The sequence below is a fragment of the Trachemys scripta genome, chromosome 1 (assembly GCF_013100865.1).
Source record: "Trachemys scripta elegans isolate TJP31775 chromosome 1, CAS_Tse_1.0, whole genome shotgun sequence".
NCBI lineage: Eukaryota > Metazoa > Chordata > Testudines > Emydidae > Trachemys > Trachemys scripta.
In genome coordinates this window covers 237,048,355-237,074,422 of record NC_048298.1, presented here as the reverse complement: position 1 = coordinate 237,074,422, position 26,068 = coordinate 237,048,355, and the positions used below count along the sequence as shown (strand labels likewise).

Below are 26,068 nucleotides of genomic sequence, written 5' to 3'. Positions count from 1 at the left end.
CTATCGACCTGTTTGCGTCCACAACAAACCTCAAATGCCCACTTTTCTGCTCCAGGGCGGGACTAGCACCCCAGTCCCCAGGGGGATGCCTTCCTCGTCACCTGGGACACAGCACTCATGTATGCATTCCCATCAATAACTCTAATCCCGACAAGGCCCACAACATACTGATCATTCCAATGTGGCCCAGACAGACTTGGTTCCCTTACCTGATGCGCTTGGCAGTGTGTGCTCCATGAGCTCTCCCCCTGAGAGCAGATCTCCTCTCACAGAACAAAGGATGGACTCTCCACCCAGACCACTGGGTCTTACGCACAGTAGAATTGTGATATTCTCTCCAATTCTGTTCCCTCCCTCCTACCCCCCTTCTCTGTCCCTCTTCAGGGACCCCTCTCACGAGCAACTTCTCAAATTGTTAGTGCTCAATAAATTCTTTCTTTTCTTCACAGTTCCTTCATGTGACTGCCATGGCAGGAGTTTAAACCAAACGTGCAACCCGAACACGTAGAACACATTTGCACAGTTGCCAACTTTCATCAGTAAATAAGCACCCCGACTTTCACAATAAGCCAAACATCAAGCTAATCCCATTTCAAAACAAGGCCAAAACAAGCCAACCTCTAGGACCCCCAACACGTCATATGACGAGATCCCCCGGCGTGCAGTTTGAGACTGTGGTGGGCCCACTGTGCACCCCTGACTCTCTCCCCCCTTTCCGGGAGCTGATAAAAAAAAAGAAACAAGCCCAACAAGCATCAAGCTACAAGCCAAAAATTAGCCAACAAGCAACTCACAAGCCAATTAAGCCAAAAACAAGCCCAACTTCTGCAGGGTTTTTTTGTGTGTACACAGGTTTGGCATGTCTGATTCACTGAAAGCTCTCTCACCGAGCCCAACACCCTCCTCCAGCCTGATGGCAAGGGCAGTGACTCTCCTGACAGTGAGACTTCTGTCAGTCATGCATGATGAGACCATTTTAAAGGTTTTGGGTTTTTTTAAATTCTGTTAGTGGTCATCGCTCAGGGGCGATGCAGTTTTGAATTCTAACAATTACATGGAAATGAGACACATAGGCCAGGGATCATGAAATGACTGCATTGCTTTCTCGTGGGCTATTAATACATGAACTATTACAAAGCCAGAAAAACGAGCGCTGTGACTGTGAGGATTTCTTCCGCCAGCGGATTGCTGGGCAAGGCGGAGGAGCGATCTCGCAAGGCGCGGGGAAAAGGCCTCCCCCGAGAAAGGCTGCAGGGCTGGTGCGGCACCGGGACAAAAACGTGGTGCAAGTTCAGACTCTACTGCCCTTCGCAGCCCGGCTCTGCAGCAGCGCTTCGCGCCAGGCCCGGTGCACACGGGGCAAGCGCGGCTCCGGGGGGTGCAAAGGGCCTGGGAGCCCGGGCAGGGTGGGGCGAGCCCGGGACTGCAGCCGCCGCCCCCTGCCCAGGGCTCAGCGCTGCTCCAGCGGCCCACGGGGCTGCCGCCCCTCGCTCTAGTTCCCCCCCTTCTGCCCCTTGGGCTAAAATCTCGCGAGATTCTGCTCGGCACGGGGAGGGGCGGATCTCGCGAGGTGTCGCGGCGGCGGCGGCGGTTGCATGAGGTCGGAGCGGGAGGCCGGGCCGGGGCTGGCGCGCGGGGGCGGCCGGGAGAAGCGGCCCATGGAGACCCCGCTCCGGCGGGAGTCACCGCGCCGGGAGCCCGAGACCCCCCCGCCGCCCCCGGGCCCGCCTCCGCCGCCTCACCCGGCCCTGGGCAGGCCGCGGGAGGAGAAGAGAGCGGCGCTGAGCAAGGTGAGCGGCCGGCGCGTCAGCACCAGGGACAGCGCGCGGCGGGGCGCGGCGGGGCGGGGCGGGGGTTGCCTGAGGGAGGGACATGGGGAGGGGCGGGAGCTTTGCCGGAGGAGGCGGGGGGAAGGGGGAGGGGGAGAGGGGGACGGGGGGGGGGGGGGGGGGGGGCGGGGGGGGGGGGGGGGGGTAGGTTTTATATTCCAAAGATTTCCCATAGTGTTTAGCAGGCAACATGGTTTGTGGCTGGAGCACGCTCGGTGCCTCAATTTGCCCATCTGCGAAATAAGAATAAGGATATTGATCCACTTTTTTAAAATGACAGGTTTCAGAGTAGCAGCCGTGTTAGTCTGTATCCGCAAAAAGAACAGGAGTACTTGTGGCACCTTAAAGACTAACAAATTTATTTGAGCATAAGCTTTCGTGGGCTACAGCCCACACATCCCACGAAAGCTTATGCTCAAATAAATTTGTTAGTCTTTAAGGTGCCACAAGTACTCCTGTTTTTTTTTTTAAATGATTTGCGTTACAAGCAATATCACTGCAAATCTGCTTGCCTGGTCACAGTTTGTGAGTTAAAAATCAAGATGACAAATGCTGTGGCAGAGGAGTAGGGAATTTTCCCCGGGGAAAGGAGTCCCAGGAAAGTACCACAACATCAACTTTGCTATTTTTTTATAAAACATCTTTCCTCTAAGCACTTTACAAGCAATTCTCACAAAATTCCTTACAAATAGGGAAACCGCAGCACAGAAAGGCTGTCTGACTTGCTGAAAGTGAGACAGTGAGTGAGAGCTGGGAACAGAACACATGAATCCTGACCTCTCATTTCCCTGCTCTACACATTTGACAGCACTCCATCCGTGTGTTTTTCATGCAAATTGTGTCCCTACCTGTTTTATGGAATTAAATGGTACAAGACATTAGGTCACATATAGTATGTGTTATTCTACAACAAAAGTGTTTTGAGAAAGTTACTTCATGTTAAATCATTTTATACAGAGAGAATTATGTATTTTGTATATTTAGTGACTTTATTCGATTTTACATAATTTGTTAATATATTTTATATTCAGCTCAACTATAGTTGCTTCTAAACTCTCTGTTAAAAGATTTCAGTTGTCCTACAATTATATTACATGTGTTAGCTATCATTCCCTCATCAGTATGTGACAGAAACTGCATCCCAGTGCAGAAGTATATGGTAAGACTGGATCCCATTGAAATTCGTAGTTCTAGAGAGAGTTTTCAGAAAGATGCAATGTAGTTTGTTTACAATTTTGGCAATATTTAAATATTTAGATTAGTACTAAATGAGTCTTCACTTTTAACTATATTACTTTACAGGTAGTTATTCGCCGGCTTCCTCCTAGTCTAACCAAGGAGCAACTGGAAGAGCAGCTACATCCACTACCTGCCCACGATTATTTTGAATTTTGCACTGCTGATCCCAGGTGAGGAGGGGCTGTTTATCAGCACTAAGAAGGAAAGAGGTACTTTCTATGAGTTTGTAAGCAACCTATTTCACTAAGGGCTTGTCTACACTTAGCAGGGGATGAATGCACGGTGATAGATGCATTGGTGGTCAATTTAGCGGGTCTAGTGAAGACCCACTAAATCGACCGCAGCTCGCTCTTCCGTCGACTCCTGTACTCCACCGGGTCTAAAAAAGTAAGGGGAGTCGATGGGAGAGGGTCTCCTGTCAACATTGCGTAGTGTGGATCCCGCAGTAAGTAGATCTAAGCTACGTCGACTTGAGTTACGCTATTCACGTAACTCAACATGCGTAGCTTAGATCGACTTTTCCCTGTAGTGTAGACAAGGCCTCAGGTACCCTGGGCATAGTCACATAATAAATTTATATTTTGCTTCTATGAAGCCTTTATCTTTTTTGGTTTAGTTAGGTAGGTATATTATTATATATATTTATATATATATTATGAACTATTTTCACTGGTGAAGTAGAACAGAGGTCTTTCTAAACTTCTTGTACACCTTGTGTGACTTATTCTCTTTCTTGGTGTTGAGCTGGGCAAATACTACAGCCATTTTTCCACAAGTGTTCATTTGAATTTAAAATGAATTAACTTCTTCATTGTTCACATCTCATTGCTTTCTACAGGCTTTCAAGCAATCAAGTTTTATTCACATGGATGTTCACAAAAAGCTAATTTTAAATTTACACACCTGAGCACTCAAGGATAGCATCCTGTTTCATTTATAGATTCCAAGGCCAGAAATGACTTCCTGAACTGTATAACACAGGCCACAAAATAATTCCTGGAACATATCTTTTAGAGAAACATCCAATCTTGATTTAAAAATTGTCAGTGATAAAGAATCCTACTATGACCATGGTTAAATTGTTCCAGTAGTTAATTATTATCACCTTTAGGAATTTACACCTTATTTGCAGTTCTAATTTGTCTAGCTTCAGCTTCCAGCCATTGGATCATGTTATACCTTTTGAAGAATCCATTATTAAATATTTGTTCCCCATATAGATGCTTCCAGATTGTAATCAAGACATCCCTTAACCTTCTCTTTGTTAAATTGTTTGAACTCTTTGAGTCTTTCACTATAAGGCATGTTTTCTAGTCCTTTAATAATTTTTGTGGCTCTTTTCTGAACCCTCTTCAATTTATCAATATCCTTCTTGAATTTTGGGCACCAGAACTGGACACAGTATTCCAGTAGCAGTTGCACCATTACCGAATATAGAGGTAAAATAACTGCTTTGCTGCTATGCGAGGTTCTCTTGTTTATGCCTCCCAGGACTGCATTAGCTTTTTTGGCCAGTGTCACATTGGGAGCTCATGTTCAGTTGATTAACCACCATGACCAAAAATTTTTTTCAGAGTCATTGCTTCCCAAGGTAGAGTCCCCCATCCTGTAAGTATGGTCTACATCAGGGATCGGCAACCTTTGGTACACGGCCTGTCAGGGAAATCTGCTGGCAGGCTGGGTCGGTTTGTTTACCTGCAGCGTCTGCAGGGTCGGCCAATCGCAGCTCCCATTGGCCACTGTTCGCTGTTCCAGGCCAATGGGTGCTGCGGAAAGTGGCGGCCAGCACATCCCTCGGCCCACGCCGCTTCCCGCAGCCCCCATTGACCTGGAACAGCGAACCACAGCCAGTGGGAGCTGCAATCGGCCAAACCTGCAGACACTCCAGGTAAACAAACTAACCCGGCCCACCAGTGGAGTTCCCTGATAGGCTGCCTGCCAAAAGTTTCTGATCCGTGGTCTACATCCTTTGTTCCTAGATGTATACGTTTACATTTAGATATGATTAAAACACATATTGTTTGTTTGCACCCAGTTTACCAAATAATCCAGAGCTCTCTGAATCAGTGACCTGTCCTCTTCATTATTTACCACTCCCCTAATTTTTGTGTCATCTGCAAACTTTATCAGTGATGATTTTATGTTTTTTTCCAGGTCATTGATAAAATTGTTAAATAGTGTACGGCCAAGAACTGATCCCTGTGGCACCCCACTGGAAACATATCCTCTCAGTGAAGATTCCCCATGTACAGTTGCATATTGAGAGTTATCAGTTAGCTAGTTTTTAATCCATTTAATGTGTGCCATGTTAATTTTATATTGTTCTATTTATTTAATCAAAATGTTGTGTGATACCAAGTCAAATGCCCTATAGAAGTTTAAAGTACATTACATTAACCCTATTATCTTTATTAACCAAACTTGTAATCTCATCAAAAATGTATCAAGTTAGTTTGACAGGATCTATTTTCCATAAACCCATGTTGATTTGCAATAATAACATTATTCTCCTTTGATCCTTTATTAATCAAATCTACTATCACCCACTTCATTATCTTACCCAGGATTGATGTCAGGCTGACAGGCCTATAATTACCTGGGTCATCCCATTTACCCTTTTTAAAAATTGGCACGTTTGTGTTCTTCCAGTCTTCTGGAACCTCCCCAGTGCTCCAAGCCTATTTGAAAATCTACGTTAACATCCAATATATTACTAATTATTTCATTAGCAATTTCAAAAACAATTAAAATAAGAACATTAACTAACAAAGAATATAAAATGAGGTTGCTAATACTTTTATTTAATATGCATGGTGCCATAAATGTTAAGACAACATTCACTGGCTAACAAAACAAATTTCAGAAAGGGAGGAAATGTACAATTAATGCAACCCAAACACCCTTAACATTGTCGGGAAGCAATGGTACATGGATATGTATCCTAAACTAATAGAGTGTGCAGTATATAGCTGTGCATATCTGACATTTTCTTCTTAGAGAATTGTCTATAGCAGATCAAAACCAATAGCATGTCTGCACCTCTGGTTATAACCCTGGAACTGTTTATTGGCAATGACTGTTGGAGCGCTGAGCCCCTCAGACATTGAACCACCAACTGAGGCTACAAAGAGGGGAAATAGATCCCAACTGCCAAATTTCCTTTCCATAATCTCACTTGTGTGGTTGCTCCAGACTTGTAATTTTTTATTTATAGCAGTTTAAGACAGTTTTAATTAGTTAAGTGATAGATTTACTGTAAGTTAATATAGAGTAGTTTTGTTATTTTCAGTTATTTAGTCTGTCAGTCTAGGCTGCTCATACGCCAACCTGGAGTTGGGCAGATACTGAAAAAAACAAGGATTCAAGCTCACTCTATCTGTAATGGATCAGCACTCTTAAGTGCCTCCATGTGTAGAAGTAGGACGCTCTGTCGGCTCCTGTTCAGCCTGTGCTGCCCTTTCCAGTAGATAATGGAAAACTAACAAAGGCAGATTGAAACTTCTTCTCCTAAAAGAGTTTCTCTGTTTTCAATGGATTTATTTAGCTATCTGCCAGGGAAATGTTCCAAGCAGTTTGATGGGCCAAGGCACTTAAGTCTGGGGCACAAGTCTATAGGGAGCCATCATTCCTAGAAAGATTAGACAACTCAAAGCAGGTCAAAGATTTAAAGTTTATTTTTCTCTCCTCGCATTCATGCAAATAAATATTTTTCGTGCAGAAAGACCTAATTGTGAAGGCTAGCGTCTGATCTTTGTCTGGCTTATTTAACTGCCTGTGTGCCAGGACTTTGGTGAGGGTTTTGCAAACTCTGTCATATGCTGTGTCAATCATTCTCCTCTCCAATATAGAAAATAACAACATATATAACAGACCATGTGGTTTACGTGACCAACATAGCTTTAATTTTGAGTATTGAGCACCAAACCATCAAAATTGTCAAGTAAATGTGAACAGCACTTAAATAGGAACAAGTTGCATTTTGCTCATGGACCGTGCATATGTTGAAAAAGAGACTAAATAGATTGAGTAAATTATTTAGTGTGAACTATTTTCTCAGCTGTAGGGCTTGCAATACCCTCATGACTTGCTGATACTGCTGTCCCCATTCATGTCCCCATGTGAAGAGGCAGATCATTCTGTATTGGTGGAAGAAAGATGAGGGCACACTTAAATCACTTTGTAAAATTCATCTGCTTTAAAAATTACTCTTGACAGTTAAGTAAAGCAAAAAGTACAAAGAAAATAAAGCTGCATTTTCAAATGTTATTTGGTTACTACATTTTGAGGCGTTGAAATCTGTGAATACATAATTTTTAGAAAATAGAGAAAATTAACACTGAAGACTCTGACATCTGTTACGTGGGATGTCAGATTTTTTTTTATGCTTCCTTGACCCTTTTAGTAAACTAATGGTCTGTAGGGTTGGACTGGGAGGCATTTTTTCCCTCTGTGATTTGTATTCAGATTCTGTGCTCAGTCATCAGTCTGATGTCTCCACAGAGACTTAGGCCTTATCTACATGGAAATTGTTTTTGGTATATCTGAGTTTTTCGACATGAGCTGCCTTGTGTCCACACATAAACAATCTTTTTTTCCCTTTATTTTGCTTCTTATGCTCCTATGGTGAATGCTTTGGTAACAACATAACACAATTTCTGAATGAATTATACTGCTATAAAGTTCATATGGATACATCCCCATTTGAATTAACTGTACTACTTCAGGTAATCATCCCACTGATATCCCACACTCATTGCTTCACATTGGACTGGTTTGTCTGGTTACCTGTGCATTCTCCAATGCTCTGGGGTCATCTTGATTACCTATCCCCCCATAGTTTCATTGCTGACACACCCCAAGCCCATCTAAAAGGAGCAAATTCAGTTTCATCTTTCCAGCAGTCACTGAAATGCAAAGATCTGTAAGTGGCGAGCAGATCAAAAACAGGAAAAGGAGCACTGTCAGGACACATGCCAGTGCCACACCAAAGTGCTGCAGCAGATTTACAAAAACACCAAAGACAAAATCAAAATCCCAGTGCACGTGCCTGCTGTGAAGAGCTGAATCAGATTTTTATCATAGAGGCCTCCACAGAACCCCAGGATACGTTGGACAGTTTGTCCACTATCTGCAGCGAGCCAGGCATGCCTTCAGAAACCCCACAGGAAGCCTTGAACCCCCAGGGAGGAGAAGATTCCTCTAGACAACCAAGATTTCTTCAGCACTCCTTCCAGCCAGCAGGAGACTCAGTCAGAGATGCCTCCCCAGTGCCCAGCCAGAGACAATATGGCAGAGGGGACCTCATCCAGTAAGTATTAAGCAGTTGTCAGTCCCATTAATGCCTGTTTAGGGGGATTTGGAAAACTTTCTTCTGCATACTGACTGTGCCCTGTCATGTCTGGCAGATATTGTCACAGCAGAGGATGGACATGTCTGCCCCTACGCAGCACCCTTTCGCCTCCACTTGCTTGGCTTTTCTCCAGCCCCTGCAGCATGCTCAAAATGGCACATAAGACAGAAAATTCAATAGTTAAAAGTGGATTTTTTAATCCCAAAAATATTTAATCCCATGCCCATAGACCAAAACATGTATCGCCCCTTTTTCCCATGCTGCTTGATGTTTCTTGCTCCTCAACCACCTCTGCCTCCTCTCCCTGCTTTTCATTCTTGTGGTGCTGAAAAAGATAGTGGCCCTGCAGCTGTGGAAAAAAAAAAATGAAAAAGACAAATGCATTGCATCTTAGTCAGTTTTATTGTAGCAAAACAAAAAGCAAGAAATACACCAGTAGAAAATGCATGTAAGCCACAGTTTTGTCATTGCCCTGAGCTTTTTTAGATTTTAAGATTTTCATACATGTAAAATTAAACATGTTAAATTGGCCATTTGAGATTACAGAGGCTGTTTTAAGTCTTTTATGTTGCATAGACTCTGTAAAGTATTTGTGATTTGCAGGTGTTTCAAAAGGATCTTTTCATCAAGGACTCATTTATTGCAGTATATTACATTGCTAAAACCATTGTTAACAGGACATGCCTCACAGCTGCAAAATTCTATATTTTTTTAAAGCACACTTTGCTCTCATCCATTGGTATGATAAATGAGAATTGTAGACAAAGATAGCAATTTAGTTTGGCAAGCATTTGACAAGGCGTTGCTTGCTTCTTAGGGCCACCCATCTAGGTAGTGTTTCCCTTCCATTAAGCAACAGTTTGAGGGGGCACCATCCAGGCATGTAGCATGTTGCATATTTTCTCAGTTGTCCCTTTACCTTTCTGTACAGGACCCATCTCTGTCTCTTAAGAATACACCTCAGGATAATATTCCCCATTTAAGGATAGCCCCCAGGGGTGTACATGCAATTACTAGCCTATTCCTTGGGGAACTCTACTCTCCATTCTTCTCATCCCCTAAAAATTGTATAAGGGGTCATTTAAAGGGTATCTCTACACCATGGTGTAGAGATCTGACCTGATCTGAGGCAAAATAACTTAAATTGTCTTACCATCTTCTACCATGCCAGGCCAAACAATGGAGTTCCAAAATTGATAATTTGATGGTAAATAATAGAAGTAACATTCTATCATTGTTGGCATGATGGCTAATATTGGTACAGTAACTGCTTTATTGTTTCTCTGTTCTCCTAGCAACTGGCATGGCATAGAGAGGAGAGTTATCAGTAGCTGAGTGCCTGGTCAACCACCATGGGAAGAGAAAGAGGATGAGGGAGGAGATGTTTGCTGACCTCATGAGTGGATCCCAGCACAAAGCAAAAAACCCAAAAGATTGGAGGGGAGCGTACACTTCCATGACAGCAGTCCCAAGAGTTGATTTACCAACACCAAACTGGTTAGTTAGTGACCAGTAGCAGTTGGATAAGGCAGATTTCCAGATGACAGTGTCCACGTACTTCTCTACACTGAGAGGAACTGTTATATTAGTGATTTGGCACTGGAGTTCTGGGGTAAGTTCTGTGTAGATTCCAGGGAACTGGCCTTCCACTTCCACTGCTGGTTATACCAGGACTACAGTCAGTGCTGGCTGACCAGGTCCAGAGACAGTGCTCCACCAAGTGAAGCCAGTCCAGTAAAATGTCATGCAGAAGTAACTGCTTGGTTTTATTCTCCTCCTCCTCTAGCAGTATCCATGTGAAATCTTAGTGGTTATAGTGATGGCATTCTTCCTTCTCCTCAAAAGCACCTGCCTGCATGATTAACAGTACCTCTGGTACTCTGTTTGTATTAATCAGTGCCTGCATCATGGTGTTCCATGCTGCCTGATAGCAGTTTGAAAATTTGTTTGCAACTAAAACAGTTGAAAATGACTAGCTAGTGAAAAACAGACCAATTTTGGGATACTGTGGAAGGAATCATTGGAATTTGACACCAAGTCCCAGAAGCCCAGTAGATATCCCACAATCCAACACGATAAGCAAGCCATACTGCACTGAGTATAGAACAGTGTATCCTGGGATACTTGCCCAGAATGCTTTTCACTTTTTTCAAAAAAGTGTGATACTGTGTGAATGCTACAATTCACAAAAGAAGTAGATTAAACCACTTCACACAAAGCAGTGTTGATGCACTCTTTTAGTTTAGTTATAACTATATAGTAACAGAGAGTCCTGTGGCACCTTTGAGACTGACGAAGTGGGTATTCACCCACGAACGCTTATGCTCCAATACATCTGGTAGTCTTAAAGGTGCCACAGGACTCTCTGTTGCTTTTTATAGATCCAGACTAACACGGCTACCCCTCTGATACTATAATTATAGTGAAGAAAACTATGTTGAAAAAGTGTCCTCTGTAGACAGGGCCTAAGGGCACAATCCTGTGGGTTTTTGAGTGGCTCTTGAAAAGCACCTAAGACCCTTAGAGTAGAACATATTTTGCAGAGCTTCCAAAGGACAATGGCTATTTTGGGGTTGATAGGGTTAGTATACTTTTGATCATCCAGAAGTTCATAATATCCCAAATTCTTCACTGCCTTGCACCTTATGTGGTCATTTATATGCATGCAAAGTGAAGGTCTTATAGATATATAATGCTATCAATTCAGAATGACCAATTCTAAATTTATAGCTCCTTTTCACTCATACACTTTACATATTATAAATGACCACACAAAGTGCAAGGCAGCACATAATCTGGTCCAGTGTATTTTAGCTTGACATCACAGTGTATGTGCACAATTGTCAAATTTTGTTCCTCAACTATATTTTAGTATGTGCATGGATGGGGGAATTTATTTCAGACTCCATAATGTGTGGGGAAAGAGGGTTTCACAAGAACAGAAATGCAAGAAAATTGACAGTTTATGTTCCTGTCACATCAGGCCACAAGTTGGAATCCCTTCATTTTCTGACTAATATCTGTGGTAAAATTGTTGTAGGAATCTTGGCGGTGAGTCTTCTCACTTTTGTGGTTTTGTGTTATTTCACTGTAGGTTGTGGAGGTTTTTTTTGTAAAATATACAAACCAAATGTTTCTATCCCCCCCCAGCCCTTCTGAACTCCAGTCTGTGACCCCCCACATGAGCCCCATGTGCCCCACAGTGTCTATCTCCCCATATCCTGTGCCTCCTGACCTGGCCCCATGTGGAGGGTGCTGTGAGGAACACAGCCTCTTCTCTTCCCTATCTGCAGCTGGGGCTGGCCCGGGAGCAGCTGCTCTCTCTTCTGTTGCCACAGCGGCCCCTGATGGACAAAAGGCATAATTGCAGCATCTTTCTGCAGGGAAAAAAATTCTGCATAGCACATAAATTCTGCTTGTGCACAGTGACGCAGAATTCCCCCAGGAGTAACTATGAGGCACCTCACAAGGGGAGTATAAAGTGGAAAGCTTGATAGCTTTCACACCTCTCACATTTCCCAGAGTACAACAGTGATTCCAAACTGGCTGGCCCTACCTCTCTGATTCACCTCCTAGAAATTAAATATCTTGGGTTTGTCTGTGGAAATGGCTTCATTTGAGGAATGAACCCACAATTGCTAAGTACTCTCATAGCCATACTTATTTATTGTAATAAACCAACTATAGCTAGGGGAGAATCCCACTTTGATAGTGGAACTTTGCACACATGTTTTTGCATTTTTGTGTGCTGTGAGTGGTGATTTTGGTCCATAATATTTAAAAGTTTTTAGTACTGTAAATCTTGTGGCTACACTGGATCCCTTCAAAACATGCAAGATAATTTTTGATGTCTGTACTTTCCAGAATACAAAATTCTATCCACTCTGGTAGTCATATATTTAACCTCTGCTAACAGCAATAATAAATGCTTAATGTAAAATAAAATTCACCGTTTTAAATGTTTGACTCAATTGTGAAGTGTATTCAATCTAACAAATATAAAGTGCAAAAGGACAGAAAAATTTTGCAGTTTCATGTGTCGGGGGGAAATAGATTGTGGTGCCAAAGCAGGTGGAAAACATCTGCTACTGAAATATTAGGGGTTTAGAAATGTTTCTGAGAGAAAATAAATATTTCTGATTTTCTATTCTCTTTTACAATGGTTACTGTTCCGTGTCAAGATTCCTGATATTTTATAGGTAATAAGTGCCTGATCCTATAAAGTGCTGAGCACCTTCAACTCCCATGTAAAGTAAGTGGAAATTGGGGATGCTCTTTACAGGATCAGGACCTAAAAATGGCAAAAAATATTTTTCTTTTCTGCAAACAGAGTACTAGTCCTAAATTCATACACAAAACCTGCATTAATAGGAGTTGTAACCATCATCTGCTTCCAGAGATGTTTGGCAGTTGGTCCAAATGCATGCAAATCAGAGGCACAGCAGTTTTCTTAAGGGACAGAGAAAGATCTATAGTTACACTCCTAATTTTTTTTTTTTTTTGACAATATGAAATTGCAAGAATTTAAGGGATAAGGAAATAAGCATGAAATTGCTCTAATTTTTTCCACATCTGGTGTATTCAAAGAAGCCTGTTTCTGCTTCATCTGTCTTAGTGTATTTCTTTAATAGTTGAAATTGTTTATAAAAATACATTAAACATGTTTTTCAGTTTTGCCAGACAGTAATTTTTCTTGGATGCACAATTAATTTTTGGCATGTCTCGAAAGAACTTCATTTATTTAATTAAGAATTTTATTAACAGATTCATTTTTCTTAGACTAACATTGTCTTTAATTCCAGCATTTCTGCTTTGTCAGCAAAGAGCAACAAGCAGAAGTACTTGATATGAGCAGTTTAATTATGCAATCAAGTTAATCTCTAATAAATACTAAAATAATTTAGGCCTCAGTTCAGTCGAGCACCTAAGCGTGTGCTTAACATGAAACACATGAGTACTCCTACTGAGATGACCAAGCACAGAGGAGAGAGCCCTCTGCTTCCTGGGAGGTGACAGTTATCCAAAAGTCTTGCTGGTTGCTCCAGCCATTAGCAGCACACACACACGGTGCCTGTGAGATCTCAACTTAAATGTTCCTCTAATGTCAAATCACAAATCCTTTCTACTTATAAAGTAAACAAACCCAAGTTAATTTAACGATATTTTTTCTTACTCTATTCTATATGCATATTGAAATATATCTAAAAAAGCATTGACGGTTTCTCATTGAAATCAATGGGAGAGAAACTCATTCTATCATAGTACAGCCTTTTCACATGGTCATGGCTACCTCCGTATAGTACACTCAGTACCATCCACTTGCATAGAAATGTTGAAACTTTCATCAATATCATTCAATTCATATTTACTTTTATAGATAAAATACATTTTACAGATATAAATCTATATGTCATTAACACTGTTTCCATTAGACTCATGTCTTTCATTGAGTTATAAGTATAACATTTTTTAATTTATATATAAATTGAGAAATTTTTCAGTTTAAGATCCCATTTGGAATTAGTGCCCTTTAGAAATGCTAGATAATGAACATTTCATATACAGTAAATGAGTATCCATCCCAATAGCTCTGTCTAATTCAGAAGGATCAGAAAAATTCTCCTTCGAGTTTGTGTCCTCATGAATCCCACTCTAGCTGTATGTGTGCCTCACGTACATAAGATTGGAATCTTTAAAAAGCAGTGTCTGTTGGACCACACCTGCACTGTGCATGCCTTTGTGCCCCACACCCGAGACATAAAGAGCAGAGTAACTGCACCTGTCCTTCCTTTCCCCCTTACTGTGTGGGGGCAGTGAAACAGAACAAGAGGTGTCCCGCTACCATTACTGGAATTTGCCTCAGTCATGAATTAGCTGGCTGATTAGGGTTAGCACTCAACTTTAAATTTTCCGCACTATTATTTTAGTACCATTATAACAACAAAAAATGTAAAACCCCCTGAATTTAATTTTTCCCTCTATGCAATACAAAATGGTGGCACCAAAGGGCTCGAGCTTCAAACCGTGTCCCTCCTGTGATAGTCTAATTCCACTCACAGATAGCTACAGTCATTCTCTATTTTCTCTCACCGAGAGACATATGTCAGACTGGTGCCCAATGTGTTGTTCATTCTCAACAAGAACAAAGTTTAGGGCCATGTGTCTGAATAATCCATGAGAAGAAATTCAGATCCTGAAGAGCAAGGATCAACTTCCAGGATGAATCCAACCTCTTCAAAGTCTCTGTCAGCCAATGTCTCTGCCAGCTGGTGTGCAGCATCTAAGGTTGGAACTGGCATACATGCTTGGCATCATCAGGCAAGGAACTGGCATCAAATACCACCTCAGTACTGATTACCACCTCAGCACCAAAGACTGATACTGCCTCTTCAACAAGGCAAGAAAGGCCCAAACACTGGGATAAGCATGGTTCTCAGCACTTATCTCTTTCTTTCCATAAGAAGAGGCAGAAACCGTTGGAATATCATACGGGAAGATCTGGATGACCTTGAAGCTTGGAACAACAGAAAAGGGATGAAATTTAATAGTACAAAGTGCAAGGGTCATGCACTTAGGGTCTATAAGAATTTCTGGTACAAGCTGGGGGCTTATCACTTGGAAGAGACAGAGGAGGAGAAAGACCTGGGTTTGTGGGTCAATCACAGGATAACTATGAGCCACCAATGTGATGCAGCTGCGACAAAGGCAAATGTAGTCCTAGGACGTATCAGGCAAGGCATTTCCAGTAGAGATAGAGAAGTGTTAATTTCATTGTACAGGGTACTGTTAAGACCTCCTTTGGAATACTGTTTACAGCTCTGGTCATCCTTGTTCAAGAAAGATGAATTCAGACTAGAATTCAGAGAAGAACTACTAGGACAATCAGAGGAATGGAAGGCCTGTCTAATGGGAGGAGACTGAAAAAGCTTGGTTTGTTTAGCCTAGCAAGAAGAAGGCTGAGTGAAGATATGGTTGCTCTATATAAATACGTTGGGGAGGAGGGTAAACAGCAGGGAGGATGAAGAGCTATTTAAGCTAAAGGTGTTGACACAAGAATATTGGGTATAAACTTCAGAGCTCCAGCTGGTTACCTGCAGGGCTCAGAAAAGGATTTTCCCCCAAGTTAATTGTGTCTCATTTATTTGCTTTTATTTATTTAGTTAGTTAGTTATTGTCTCCTTCCTCTGATGCATGCAAGGTGGCCACAGCTACCATGGCTGTTCAATCCAATTTCAGTCCTTACCCTCCATTCCCCATCTCTCTTCAGGGACCCTTTTCATGAAAATCAGCTGAAGGAAAAAGTGACTTTTCTGCTTTTGTAGGATCCCAGAGGAGTTTCTGCTGGAGTGGCGGGGAGCTTCTACTCCCAATATATCTTTATCCCCCCCTCAAAAAGGGATCCTAACATAGACCTAAGAAGATTGAACAAATACATGAACTGTTTTAGATTTAGGATGGTAATGCTTGCCTGCATTTTCCCTTCCCTTCGGGTTCAACACTGGTTCCTGGCTCAGCTTACAAGATACGTGCTTCAATATTGCCATCGACCCAGCCCACAGGAAGTATCTGCAATTCACAGTAGGGCCCCATCACTATCAATACAAAGTTCTACCGTTAGGTCTCTCCATATGACCAAGAGTCTTCACAAAATGCCTAGCTGCACTGGCAGCACGTCTGAGGAGACAGGGTATTCTTATGTTATGTACCCATATGTAGATGATTGGCTGATCCAAGGTAGGGCCCATCAGGAAGTTGCCACAGCTCAGCTCTGAATTCTGTCCTTCTTTTATTCAGACAGCTAGGTCTCTTGGTCAGTTATGAAAAATCATCTCTCAACCAACCAGAAACAATAAAGTTTATAGAAGCCTTAATTGACTCCAAATCAGCTAAAGCATATGTTTCAGAAGACAGATTTATTTATCTTCAGATGATAATTACCAGTATCAAATTGACGCCATCAACTACAGTAAGAAACTTCCTCAGACTTTTGGGCCATGTGTCAGCTTGCACAGATGATGATGCTAGCCAGACTTCACCTACATCTATGACAAGGGTGATTAAGGTTGATGTATCACCTTGCAAGACATCAAGTGAACATGCGGGTTGTTGTTTCTATACACATTTTATCAGCACTGAACTGGTGACCCCAAGAATGTTCAGAGCGGGGTGCCCTTCTCTGCCCCTCCTACTCAGACATTGATCACAGATGCATCAGGTACAGGTTGAGGCACACGCCTGGATCACCTCCAGATACAAGGGACTTGGTTTCAGAAGGACATGACTCTTCACATAAATGTTCTAAAATTATGAACAATCAGAATAACTTGCATGGCATTCCTGCCTGTTCTACATAATTCCACAGTACAGTTCCTCACAGTCAACACATCTGCGATGCACTATATAAAGAAGCAAGAAGGTGCCTTTTAATCACCTCCATGTCAGGAGGCAATCAAGTTATAGACATGATGTCAACAACATGGTATTACCCCAGTTGCTTTTTATCTGCCAGGAGTCAGAAATAACCTAGTAGACTTCCTAAGCAGACAGTTTATCACTACCCACAAGTGATGTCTGAAGAGCTCCGTCATCAAGCCAATATTTCTCTGGTGGGGAAATCTCATTATAGAATTGTTTGGCACCAAAGCTAATACAAAATGCCCAGCCTTTTCTTCTGAAGAGGCATGGACCTGGGATCACTGCAAAACAGCTTCCTCATACCGTGGGGTCAAGACCTCATGTATGTACACATTTCCACTGATTTGCTTGAGTACAGTCAGGCAAGGTGCAGTTGCACTGATCCTGATAGCTCCATATTGGCAAAGACAAGTCTGTCTAATTGTAATGGTCAGGGTGTAAGCTGCTGAGCCAATAGTGTCGGTTGGGCTGGGGTTGAAGGCAGGAGACAAGACTAGTTACCAAGCCAAGTCAGGAGACGGAATACTAGGGTCAGACTTGGGGCGGTACTTCCTGTGGTGCCTAAACCTCCAGTAATTGTTAGTTGCTGCTTTACTCTCCACTGATGATGTGGATATTACAGCCTGCCCTTCAGCCCCACTTTTTCATAGTCCTCCTTATTTGGGATTCTGAATTGGTGGCAGAACTGTGGGATGGTTGCAGCAGCTCTGCTCATTATGCCCATGGCAGGGGGCTGGGGAGGCATGAGCACACGTAGGGCACAGGCACAGCCCCAGCACACACTGCTTTTTAAAAGATTTTGCTGTCACATGGATGGGGACCATGTGGGATCCCCAGAGATGACAGCATCTCAAAGAACACAGTTATTATCAGGTCAGTAACTCTTCATTCTTCCAGTGGAAATGTTTGGGTGTTGGCAATAACTGTAAATTACCTGCTGGATTTGTATGCAAATCTGTTAAAAATATATCATTTTGTGTTTATTTTTATATGTCCCAGGATATATTCTTGCTGTTTATCAAAAGGTTTAATCTTTTTTTAAAGATGGATATCTGTAAAGACTCAAGGTGACAGTTTGGCAACTGCCAGTAAATCTAATCTCTCCCTCCCCAATATCAGCAGCAAAAGACTTCCTGAGCATGCTCAAGAAGTACCTAGTGGCATTGCCAATATCCGTAGCTTTTATGTCACAATCATAGAAGAGTGGGCCTAATGGCTCTAAGGGGGCACAGAATGGAAACACACACTCCAAGATTTGAAAAAAAGCGACATTTGTCTCCTAATTCAGAATTCAAACTCCAGAGTTGCCCGGATGAGGAATATCCTGGAAATCAATTCCGTTTTGCTTGGATCCTGTGATTTTGTAAGTGTGTGTGTAAAAGTTGCGTTCTGTGATATGCAGGTTTAATGCAATCATTTCACAAGGCAGATGAGAATTATGACAGGATTTTTCTAATTTTGCTTCTTTCTTCATTCCTGAACATGACAATAAATAACAGAAAATAAAATTGTTTCTTGTTCCAGTCTTTATCCTCATCTCTACTCAAGAGCATACATTAATTTTAGAAATCCTGATGACATCCTTCTTTTTAGAGATCGCTTTGATGGCTATGTCTTCATTGATAATAAAGGTTGGACAATTTATATTTTTAAAAAATCTCAGTGCAACCTGTTTATTACATATTTGATTTTTTTCTGGAATTAACATATATAAACCTGTAGCCTTTGTAGCACTTCTGGACAGTAAGTATTTTGGAAATCTTTACTCAGTATAAGTAGTTAATTACATACTAAAACAAATAGTTAAAAGAGCATCAAGATTGCAAAGTCAAGCACTCAAAATTAAGAAATGACAGATTTAAATTTGCCTGTCAGTCTTAATTTGGCCCTTTTGTGAATATGATATTGTCTTTATTTACATGGTCACATACTGTTTTTTCCATAGGACTCCTGCCCCATTTGGTGCTTAAGATAGTGGTGCTCTCTGAGTGAGTAGCTCAGGGGTCAGCAACGTTTGGCACGCAGTTCACCAGGGTAAGCACCCTAGCGGGCCGGGCCAGTTTATTTACCTGCTGACGCGGCAGGTTCAGCCGATCGCGGCCCCCACTCGCCACGGTTCGCCATCCTGGGCGAGAAGCGGCGCAGGCGAGGGATGTGCTGGCCGCGGCTTCTCGCCGCCCCCATTGGCCCGGGATGGCGAACTGCAGCCAGTGGGGGCCGCAATCGGCTGAACCTGCCGCGTCAGCAGGTAAATAAACTGGCCCGGCCCTCTAGGGTGCTTACCCTGGCGAGCCACGTGCCAAACGTTGCCGACCCCTGGAGTAGCTACTCAGTATTTTTTTTTTTATCCTTATCATTCAGCGTGTGGTCACATGCCTTATTTATCACATCATCCAAACCCTATTAGTTTCCTCTTGAGCTTGTCTATGAAGCTCATCACCATAGTATCCGAGTGTTTCACAAACATGAATGATTTGAGCTTTACGATATGGCTGGGAGATAAGGTAGTATTATTTATCCCATTTTACGCATGGGGAATGGAGGCCAAGTCTCTACTACTTTTGGATGCCCAATTGGAGATGCTTATGGCCTGATTTTTCAGAGTACTTAGATTTTATTGCACTTTGTATGTTCAAAGCATAGTTCCTATTGGCTTCAGTTGCAGTTGTGACTGCTCAGCACTTTTGCAAATCAGACCTCAGGTGTCTCAAGGTGGGTACCAAGAAAATGAAGGGCACACAATTAGTGGACACCTGTGAAAAGCTTGGTTTAGGTGACTTGCCCAGTATCACTTAGGAACTTTGTGGTAGAGGCAGGGATAGAATTTATTTCTACAACTGCCTTAACTATCAAACCATCCTTTCTCTTTCTGCAGTCCCGTGCCTCTTTCAGTACACTACTTCCAAATTCGGCAACAAATAAGATGGGTCCTACAGACAACAACCTCAGTCACTGCACATTCCTCATTCATTCATTCATTCCATCCTGCACACTGAATGAGGCTGGGGGCCTGTGTATATAATAGTGTTTGATCCTGTTATTGAAGATTGGTATAAGGGGGTCAAATTAAGGTTGTACAGATAACATTGATTTTGGCATTTCCTAACTTTTGCATGCTTGACTGCAACCTTAATGATCTTGTAATTTAAGGTACATCTACGCTGCAGCTGGGAGTGTACGTCCCAGCTTGAGTACAGAGACATGTGCTAGCTGTGCTTGAGCTAGTGCTCTAAAAATAGCAGTGTATCCAGGGGAAGCATGGGTGGCAGCTTGGGAAGCTGTCCAAGTACAGTACTCAGGGGGTCCAGGTGGGTTTGTATTCAGGCAGCTAGCCCCAGCTGCCGCCCATGCTACCCCTGGCTACACTACTATTTTTAGTGAACTAGCTCAAGCACAGCTAGTGCGTCTTTCTTCTCGAGCTGGGAAGCACACTCAAAGCTGTAGTGTAGACATACCTTTAGTTTTTTAATGTAGTTTTCTAGGATTTTAAAAAAACAAACTGAAAAAAACAAAAATCCATTATGTGGAAACCATATTGACCTCCACATGGGTCATCAGCAGGAGTGGGACCTTTAGATCCACAGCACAGACCTCTACCACTTGATCTAACTGAGTAACTGGTAGTAATAGTGGGCTGTTATCCTGTGTATGGATCAGCCAGTAGAGAGGGATGAGACACTTAATTTGCCATTGGTTTTCTCGCTATTTGCTAGACAGCAAAGGAATGTTGAGATACAGAAATCCTGGGTTCAATTCCAGGGTCTGGAGAGAAGTGTCTTCTAGTGGTTAAAGACCCTTCATATACCTTTGCCCTCAGACTGTCACTGTTTCCTGGTGCTCCGATCCTACTGCCCCTGTCTCCACTCTCTGTTCTTATTCCCCTCTTGAGTTCCTGTCCCTTTTTCCCTGTGCTTCTATTTACTCTCCTTCCTCTTTCCTATCTGCCCTGCCTCCCCTAGTTCCTGCCCCATCCCTCCCTCTGCTCCTAATTTCCTTCTCTTTTTCCACCTTTTCTATGGCTCTTGTCCCTGTCCTCACCTGTGCTTCTCTCTCCCCAACTGATACCCCTCCATTCTCCAATTCCTGTCCCTATCCCACCTCTCCAGCTATTGCCATTGTCTCCTCTGCTCCCATTGTCCCCCATACACCCTCTGCTCCTATCTGCTCCTCCCCAGCTCTTGCCCTTGCCCCATCCTGGTTCCTCATCCCTACCCACCCTGCTGCATTAGAGTGAAGTTGTTTCCTCCTCATCCTTGCTGTCTGCATGCCATCAGGCGGAGCACTGAGAACACTGGAGAGACCATCTCTCTGCTCTCAGTTCTGGTGCTGGGTGACACAGTGGCCCTGGGAGAACAATTGCAGGGAAAGTCCTGCTCAGCCCCTGCAGCCATGGGATAGAGCATGCTCACTTGGTGCGGTGGCACACGTGCAGTCAGGTTGGCACATAGGAGCTGTCAGGGATAGAGCATGCTCAATGGAGACAAAATCTTTGGAGAATTTAGCTGCCAAACTCTGACAATTCTCTATTGAGCACGTACCAATTGAGATATTGTAGAGACTATTTTGCCAAATTTGGGGGAATTTTCACAAGGATGGCAAAAAGCACATTCCTGGCACAAAGTTAACCCCCTGCCAAATTTCAAGTCCCTTCTCCAAAGTTGTTAGGGCTTCTCAACAAAACAGTTGTAAGAATATTTTAAACATGACAAAAATTGTATTTTTCCCTCAAGCCGGGTTTTCCAAACCTTTTTGGCAAGCCTCCATCTAGTTTCCAGTGAAGTTGGGCAACTTTTGAGTGAATGTGTGCAACTTTTAGGTGAACTTGTGCTGATTTATGGTTTTGAGTGAAAAACAGGCAAAACTCAAAAGTTTCACATGGTTTTGACTCCAAAGAAATTCCATCTGTTTCATCTCAATTTTTCTTTAAGGTCTTTGGGTTTATTCTAACCCCATAGTTAGAGCAGAATTTATGGACTGAGAACCTATACAAGTGAAAACAAGAAGGAGGCTTGCACAAACCCATGTAAATTAAAATGACTGAGTTTCACATAGCTTTACATGTTTCTAGATTTAAATGGAGATGTCACCCCCTTTGTCATCCCCTCCTAGCAACAAAACTTTATAGAAATATCTCAATTGTTTTATGCAGTGTTGTAGCCATATTGGTCCCAGGATATTAAACAGACAAGGGGGGTGAGGTAATATCTTTTATTGGACCAATTTCTGTTACTGAAAGAGATGATCTCTGGAGCTACACAGAGCCCTTTTTCAGGTCTAGCCAACTTCTTCACCAACAGAAGTTTGTCCAATCAAAGATATTACCTCACCCACCTTGTCTCTCAATTGTTCCAGAATAACAAAAGTGATTAGTGTGCTATATCTGTTGGGCTGAGTTCTCATGTGTCAGTTTGTTAACTCAGTGAAAATCTCTATAGCTTTATAGTCAAGGTCCGAATGATAAAAGAATGGGTTGATAGTGCAACTACTGATCTATTTTAATTATGACAGTCCTAGTAGGGATATCAAAATAAATTAAGGGCCAATTTCTGTTCTGATACTTGTGACAACAGTATCTGAAATCAAAGTGTGTAATTCAAATGCATATTTATTTATTTTACTCTGTAGATATTTCATGGTACTACATGTTATTTATCTCTATCACTGGAGTCATTTAATTAATAATTTAGCATGGGTTTTTCAAAAGTGCTTATCACTGACTTCAATGGAAACAGAGTTAGGCCGGTGCTGTAGGCTGTTGAAAATCTCACTGTTAAATTACAAATATTTCCCTATCTAAAAATTGAGCATGTGGTCTCTCTCTTAAGGTTTGGAATATCCTGCTGTGGTAGAGTTTGCTCCATTCCAAAAGATTTCAAAAAAGAAGCTTAAGAAAAAAGATGCAAAAGCTGGGAGCATTGAGGATGGTAAACACATTTTCTTGATCTCACGGTGGAAAAGCTATCTGTTTATTGTTAATAAGATACTAATTTCTGTCTGGTGTTGCAGAGTATAAATAGTTTACTAACGTTTTTTCAAAAAATGTTTTCACAGATCCAGAATATAGAAAATTTTTAGAAAGTTACTGTGCCGATGAAGAGAAAATCTGTGCTAATCCTGAGACTCTGTTGGGAGAGATTGAGGCAAAAACAAGGGAACTTATTGGTCTGTTTTGTTGATCTTTTTCCTCATTATTGATCATTTAAAAATATGCTTTTTCATATTTTTGGGATACTACCAGCAGGATCTTCCCCATTCAGTCTGGCAGTGACTGAGAGTGTATTTATGTTCTCATTCTCCACTGGAGTAATGCCTACAGCCACCTCATGTGGCGCACTTGTGCTGCTTCTTCATGCATGGAACTCACACGTTCTGTATATACAGTGGCTTCAGAAACTGGTCCTTAGTATTTATAAAGGAATAGTCTATGAGTTTATTGTTGAAAGATGGTAGAAGAGCAAAAAGTGATAACCCAAAATGACAGAATGGGTAAGAGCCTCAATACTGTACTCAAGCTCGTTCATGATCCTGGGTGCCTGCCTGGTGAAAGGTGAAATACCCTGTCAGGATCATCTGGGGGCAGCCTGAAAAAAAAAAATTAAACCTTGAACTAAACCTTGTTTATATAGACTTTCACATTCTACAGCAGGAGCTGTACCCATCAGATCAAGATTGAGCTCTTCAGGATTAAAGTATATTGGGTTTCATTGTTCAGCTTTCAACCATGTGAACATTATTAATAATACATATATTTATATAGTTCATGGGGTATGGCAAAAAAACAAATTGTATTTATGCCCTTTCCTGCTCCATTTTACTGTATAACAACAGTCTAATTTTTTCCCATTGGCAAGTCAGCTTTTTTTTTAAAAAAACAACAGCTGTTGGACTGACCCTAGAGATTAGCCTTTTGATTAGTACTTTTCACTGCTATGCTGAAAACCTAGATTTAATTCTCACCCTTAGTTTCTGGTCCTAAGAAGGGGTAGTTGTTAAGTAATGTGAGGTATTCCTAATCCTTAGCACAGGAGCAGGCAAACTTTTTGGCCCAAGGGCCACATCTGGGTATGAAAATTGTTTGGCAGCCCATGAATGCTCACAAAATTGGGGGTTGGGGTGTGGGAGGGGGTGAGGGCTCTGACTGGGGTGCGGGTTATGGCGTGGGGTTGGGGATGAGGGTTTGGGGGTGCAGGAGGGTACTCTGGGCTGGGACCAAGGGGGATCAGGGCTGGGGCAGGAGATTGGGGCACAGGAGAGGGTGCAGGCTCCTGGCGGCGCTTACCTCAAGCAGCTTCCGGAAGCAGCGGCATGTCCTCCCTCTGGCTTCTACACGGCGGTGCGGCCAGGTGGCTCTGCATGCTGCCCTGTCCACAGGCATTGCCCCTGCAGCTCCCATCGACCATGGTTCCTCGCCAATGGGAGCTTCTGGGGCAGTGCTTGGGACGGGGGCAGCGTGTGGAGCTGGAGGGGGGACATGTCGCTGCTTCCGGGAGACACGTGGAGCCACGGCACACCCAGAGCAGGGTAAGCCCCCAACCCCTCTCCCCAGCTGGAGCGGGACAAGCCCTGGACTCCACTCCCTAGGCCGTAGTATTCCCACCTCTGCCTTAGCACTACAGGACATGAAAAACCAAGAGTGGGGATCAAATCTGGATCTCCTACATGGCACTAAACATTTAGCTAGTCGCTAGAGTCAGGCCAGCTGTTGTTTTTTTGGGGTGGGGGGGCAAGGGGGAGGGTTGTTTTTTTGATAGGTGAACTGCCAAAGGAAAAATGAAGCTGTTTTTACAAAGTATAGAGGAGCAGGAAAGGGCATAAGCACAAAGTTTAAGTAAAAGTGTTGCACGCTTTGGCCTCTAGTGATTAAGGAGTATTGTTGACAGACTCAAAGAGAACCAGTCCTCTTTAGTCCTCAGCTGAAAGGAGAGTGACTGATGACAACCCTAGCTTTGACTGAGGCTCAATAAAAATGGGAAGCTACACCCCCAGGACACTGACACAGACAGAGAGAGGACCTGGGGCAGGAAAGGACCATTTTTATTTAAAACTTGCAATTCTGATTAAAAATAAGTTTTATTTTTTTCACAAACCCTCTCGTAATATTGTTATTTTATACTGCATACTATAACTATTTCAAAATATATTTTAATCTTGACAATACTAACATTTTTCAGATGGCCAGCCAAATAAAGGCTTTGCAGGATGACATGATATATGTGTCAGCATCTCCAAGGGACTGCATACGGAACATATACTTGTCCACTAGCTGTTATGATTGATTAAGAGAAATTTAGTGGTACACCGTTCCCTTATTTGGATATATAAAACTAACCAATCTATTTTGATCACTACTATTTCTTAAATTGTCCATACTTCCCCCTCCACCCCATGTATCCCCCCCTGGCACTCTCACACTGCAGCATTGGCATTGATACTTGCTTGTGTAGTAGGTGTGTGAGTTAACAATTGGCAAAGGGATATTTGGAGCTCAGCAAAGGGTAAGGATAAATTAGAGGAGAGGTGGGAAGAATATTACTAAGGACACTAAATAAATCTGTCATCAACAAAGCTTGAAAGCGTGTGACTGTTATAGATGTGAAAGCTCCTCAAGAATATGTATCCTTACTTGGCCAGAAGCTTTCCCTGGATATTTCACAGCAATGTGAAAATGAGCTTTTGAGTATCTTAATAAAGACTTTCTAACTTCAAATTATTCCAGCTATTAATGAAAAAGGGATAGCCTTAGAGTTGCAAGTGGAGTGTTGACAGTATCTCAGCTGAGGGAGGTTCTACAGAATGGCTTCTTAATATTTTGTTTCTATGAAATCGGTTCACAAAAATTTGAACATTTTTTCAAATTAAATTGTCCTATGTTTATTTTGCTCTATTTTTTTCAAATACTGTATTATTGTTTGAAATTGCACCCATGTTTTATCAATGTCAAAACCAAGAAAAAACTTATTCAGTGAGTACCATAGCTCTAGTTGAATTGTACAAGGGCCCAGCTATGCCTTCAGAAACAAGGGTGTAACTCTCATTGAAGTCAGTGAAAGATATGCCCATGTATCAGAGAGCAGAACTGGGCCTCAAATTCTCAAAGGGCTCTTGTGTGCCTCCAGGTCATGTTAGATCAAATGAGCATGTTTGATGTCTCAGCTCAGATATTGTAGCTCATCAGTTTCAGTGTGACAGAGTAATGTAATACAGAATTCAAAAGCAGAATTTCTTTAACAAAATT

The 26,068-nt window shown here is 42.4% G+C and overlaps 1 protein-coding gene across 4 annotated transcripts in view; it reads left to right on the top strand.

Moving 5' to 3' along the window:
- Positions 1-1,590: 1,590 nt before the first annotated feature.
- Positions 1,591-26,068, top strand: part of UPF3A (UPF3A regulator of nonsense mediated mRNA decay) — a 49,902-nt gene continuing 25,424 nt past the window's right edge. For 2 of the 4 annotated variants that reach the window (XM_034758097.1, XM_034758099.1), the window contains exons 1-4: positions 7,967-8,376; positions 18,358-18,464; positions 22,659-22,757; positions 22,885-22,995. In XM_034758097.1, the coding sequence (XP_034613988.1) occupies positions 8,039-8,376; positions 18,358-18,464; positions 22,659-22,757; positions 22,885-22,995 (655 nt within the window). In that variant the 5' untranslated portion in view covers positions 7,967-8,038. Of the gene's footprint in view, positions 1,791-3,131; positions 3,239-7,966; positions 8,377-18,357; positions 18,465-22,658; positions 22,758-22,884; positions 22,996-26,068 lie in introns of those variants that run through there. The other 2 variants (XM_034758098.1, XM_034758100.1) reach the window with 2 other exon arrangements.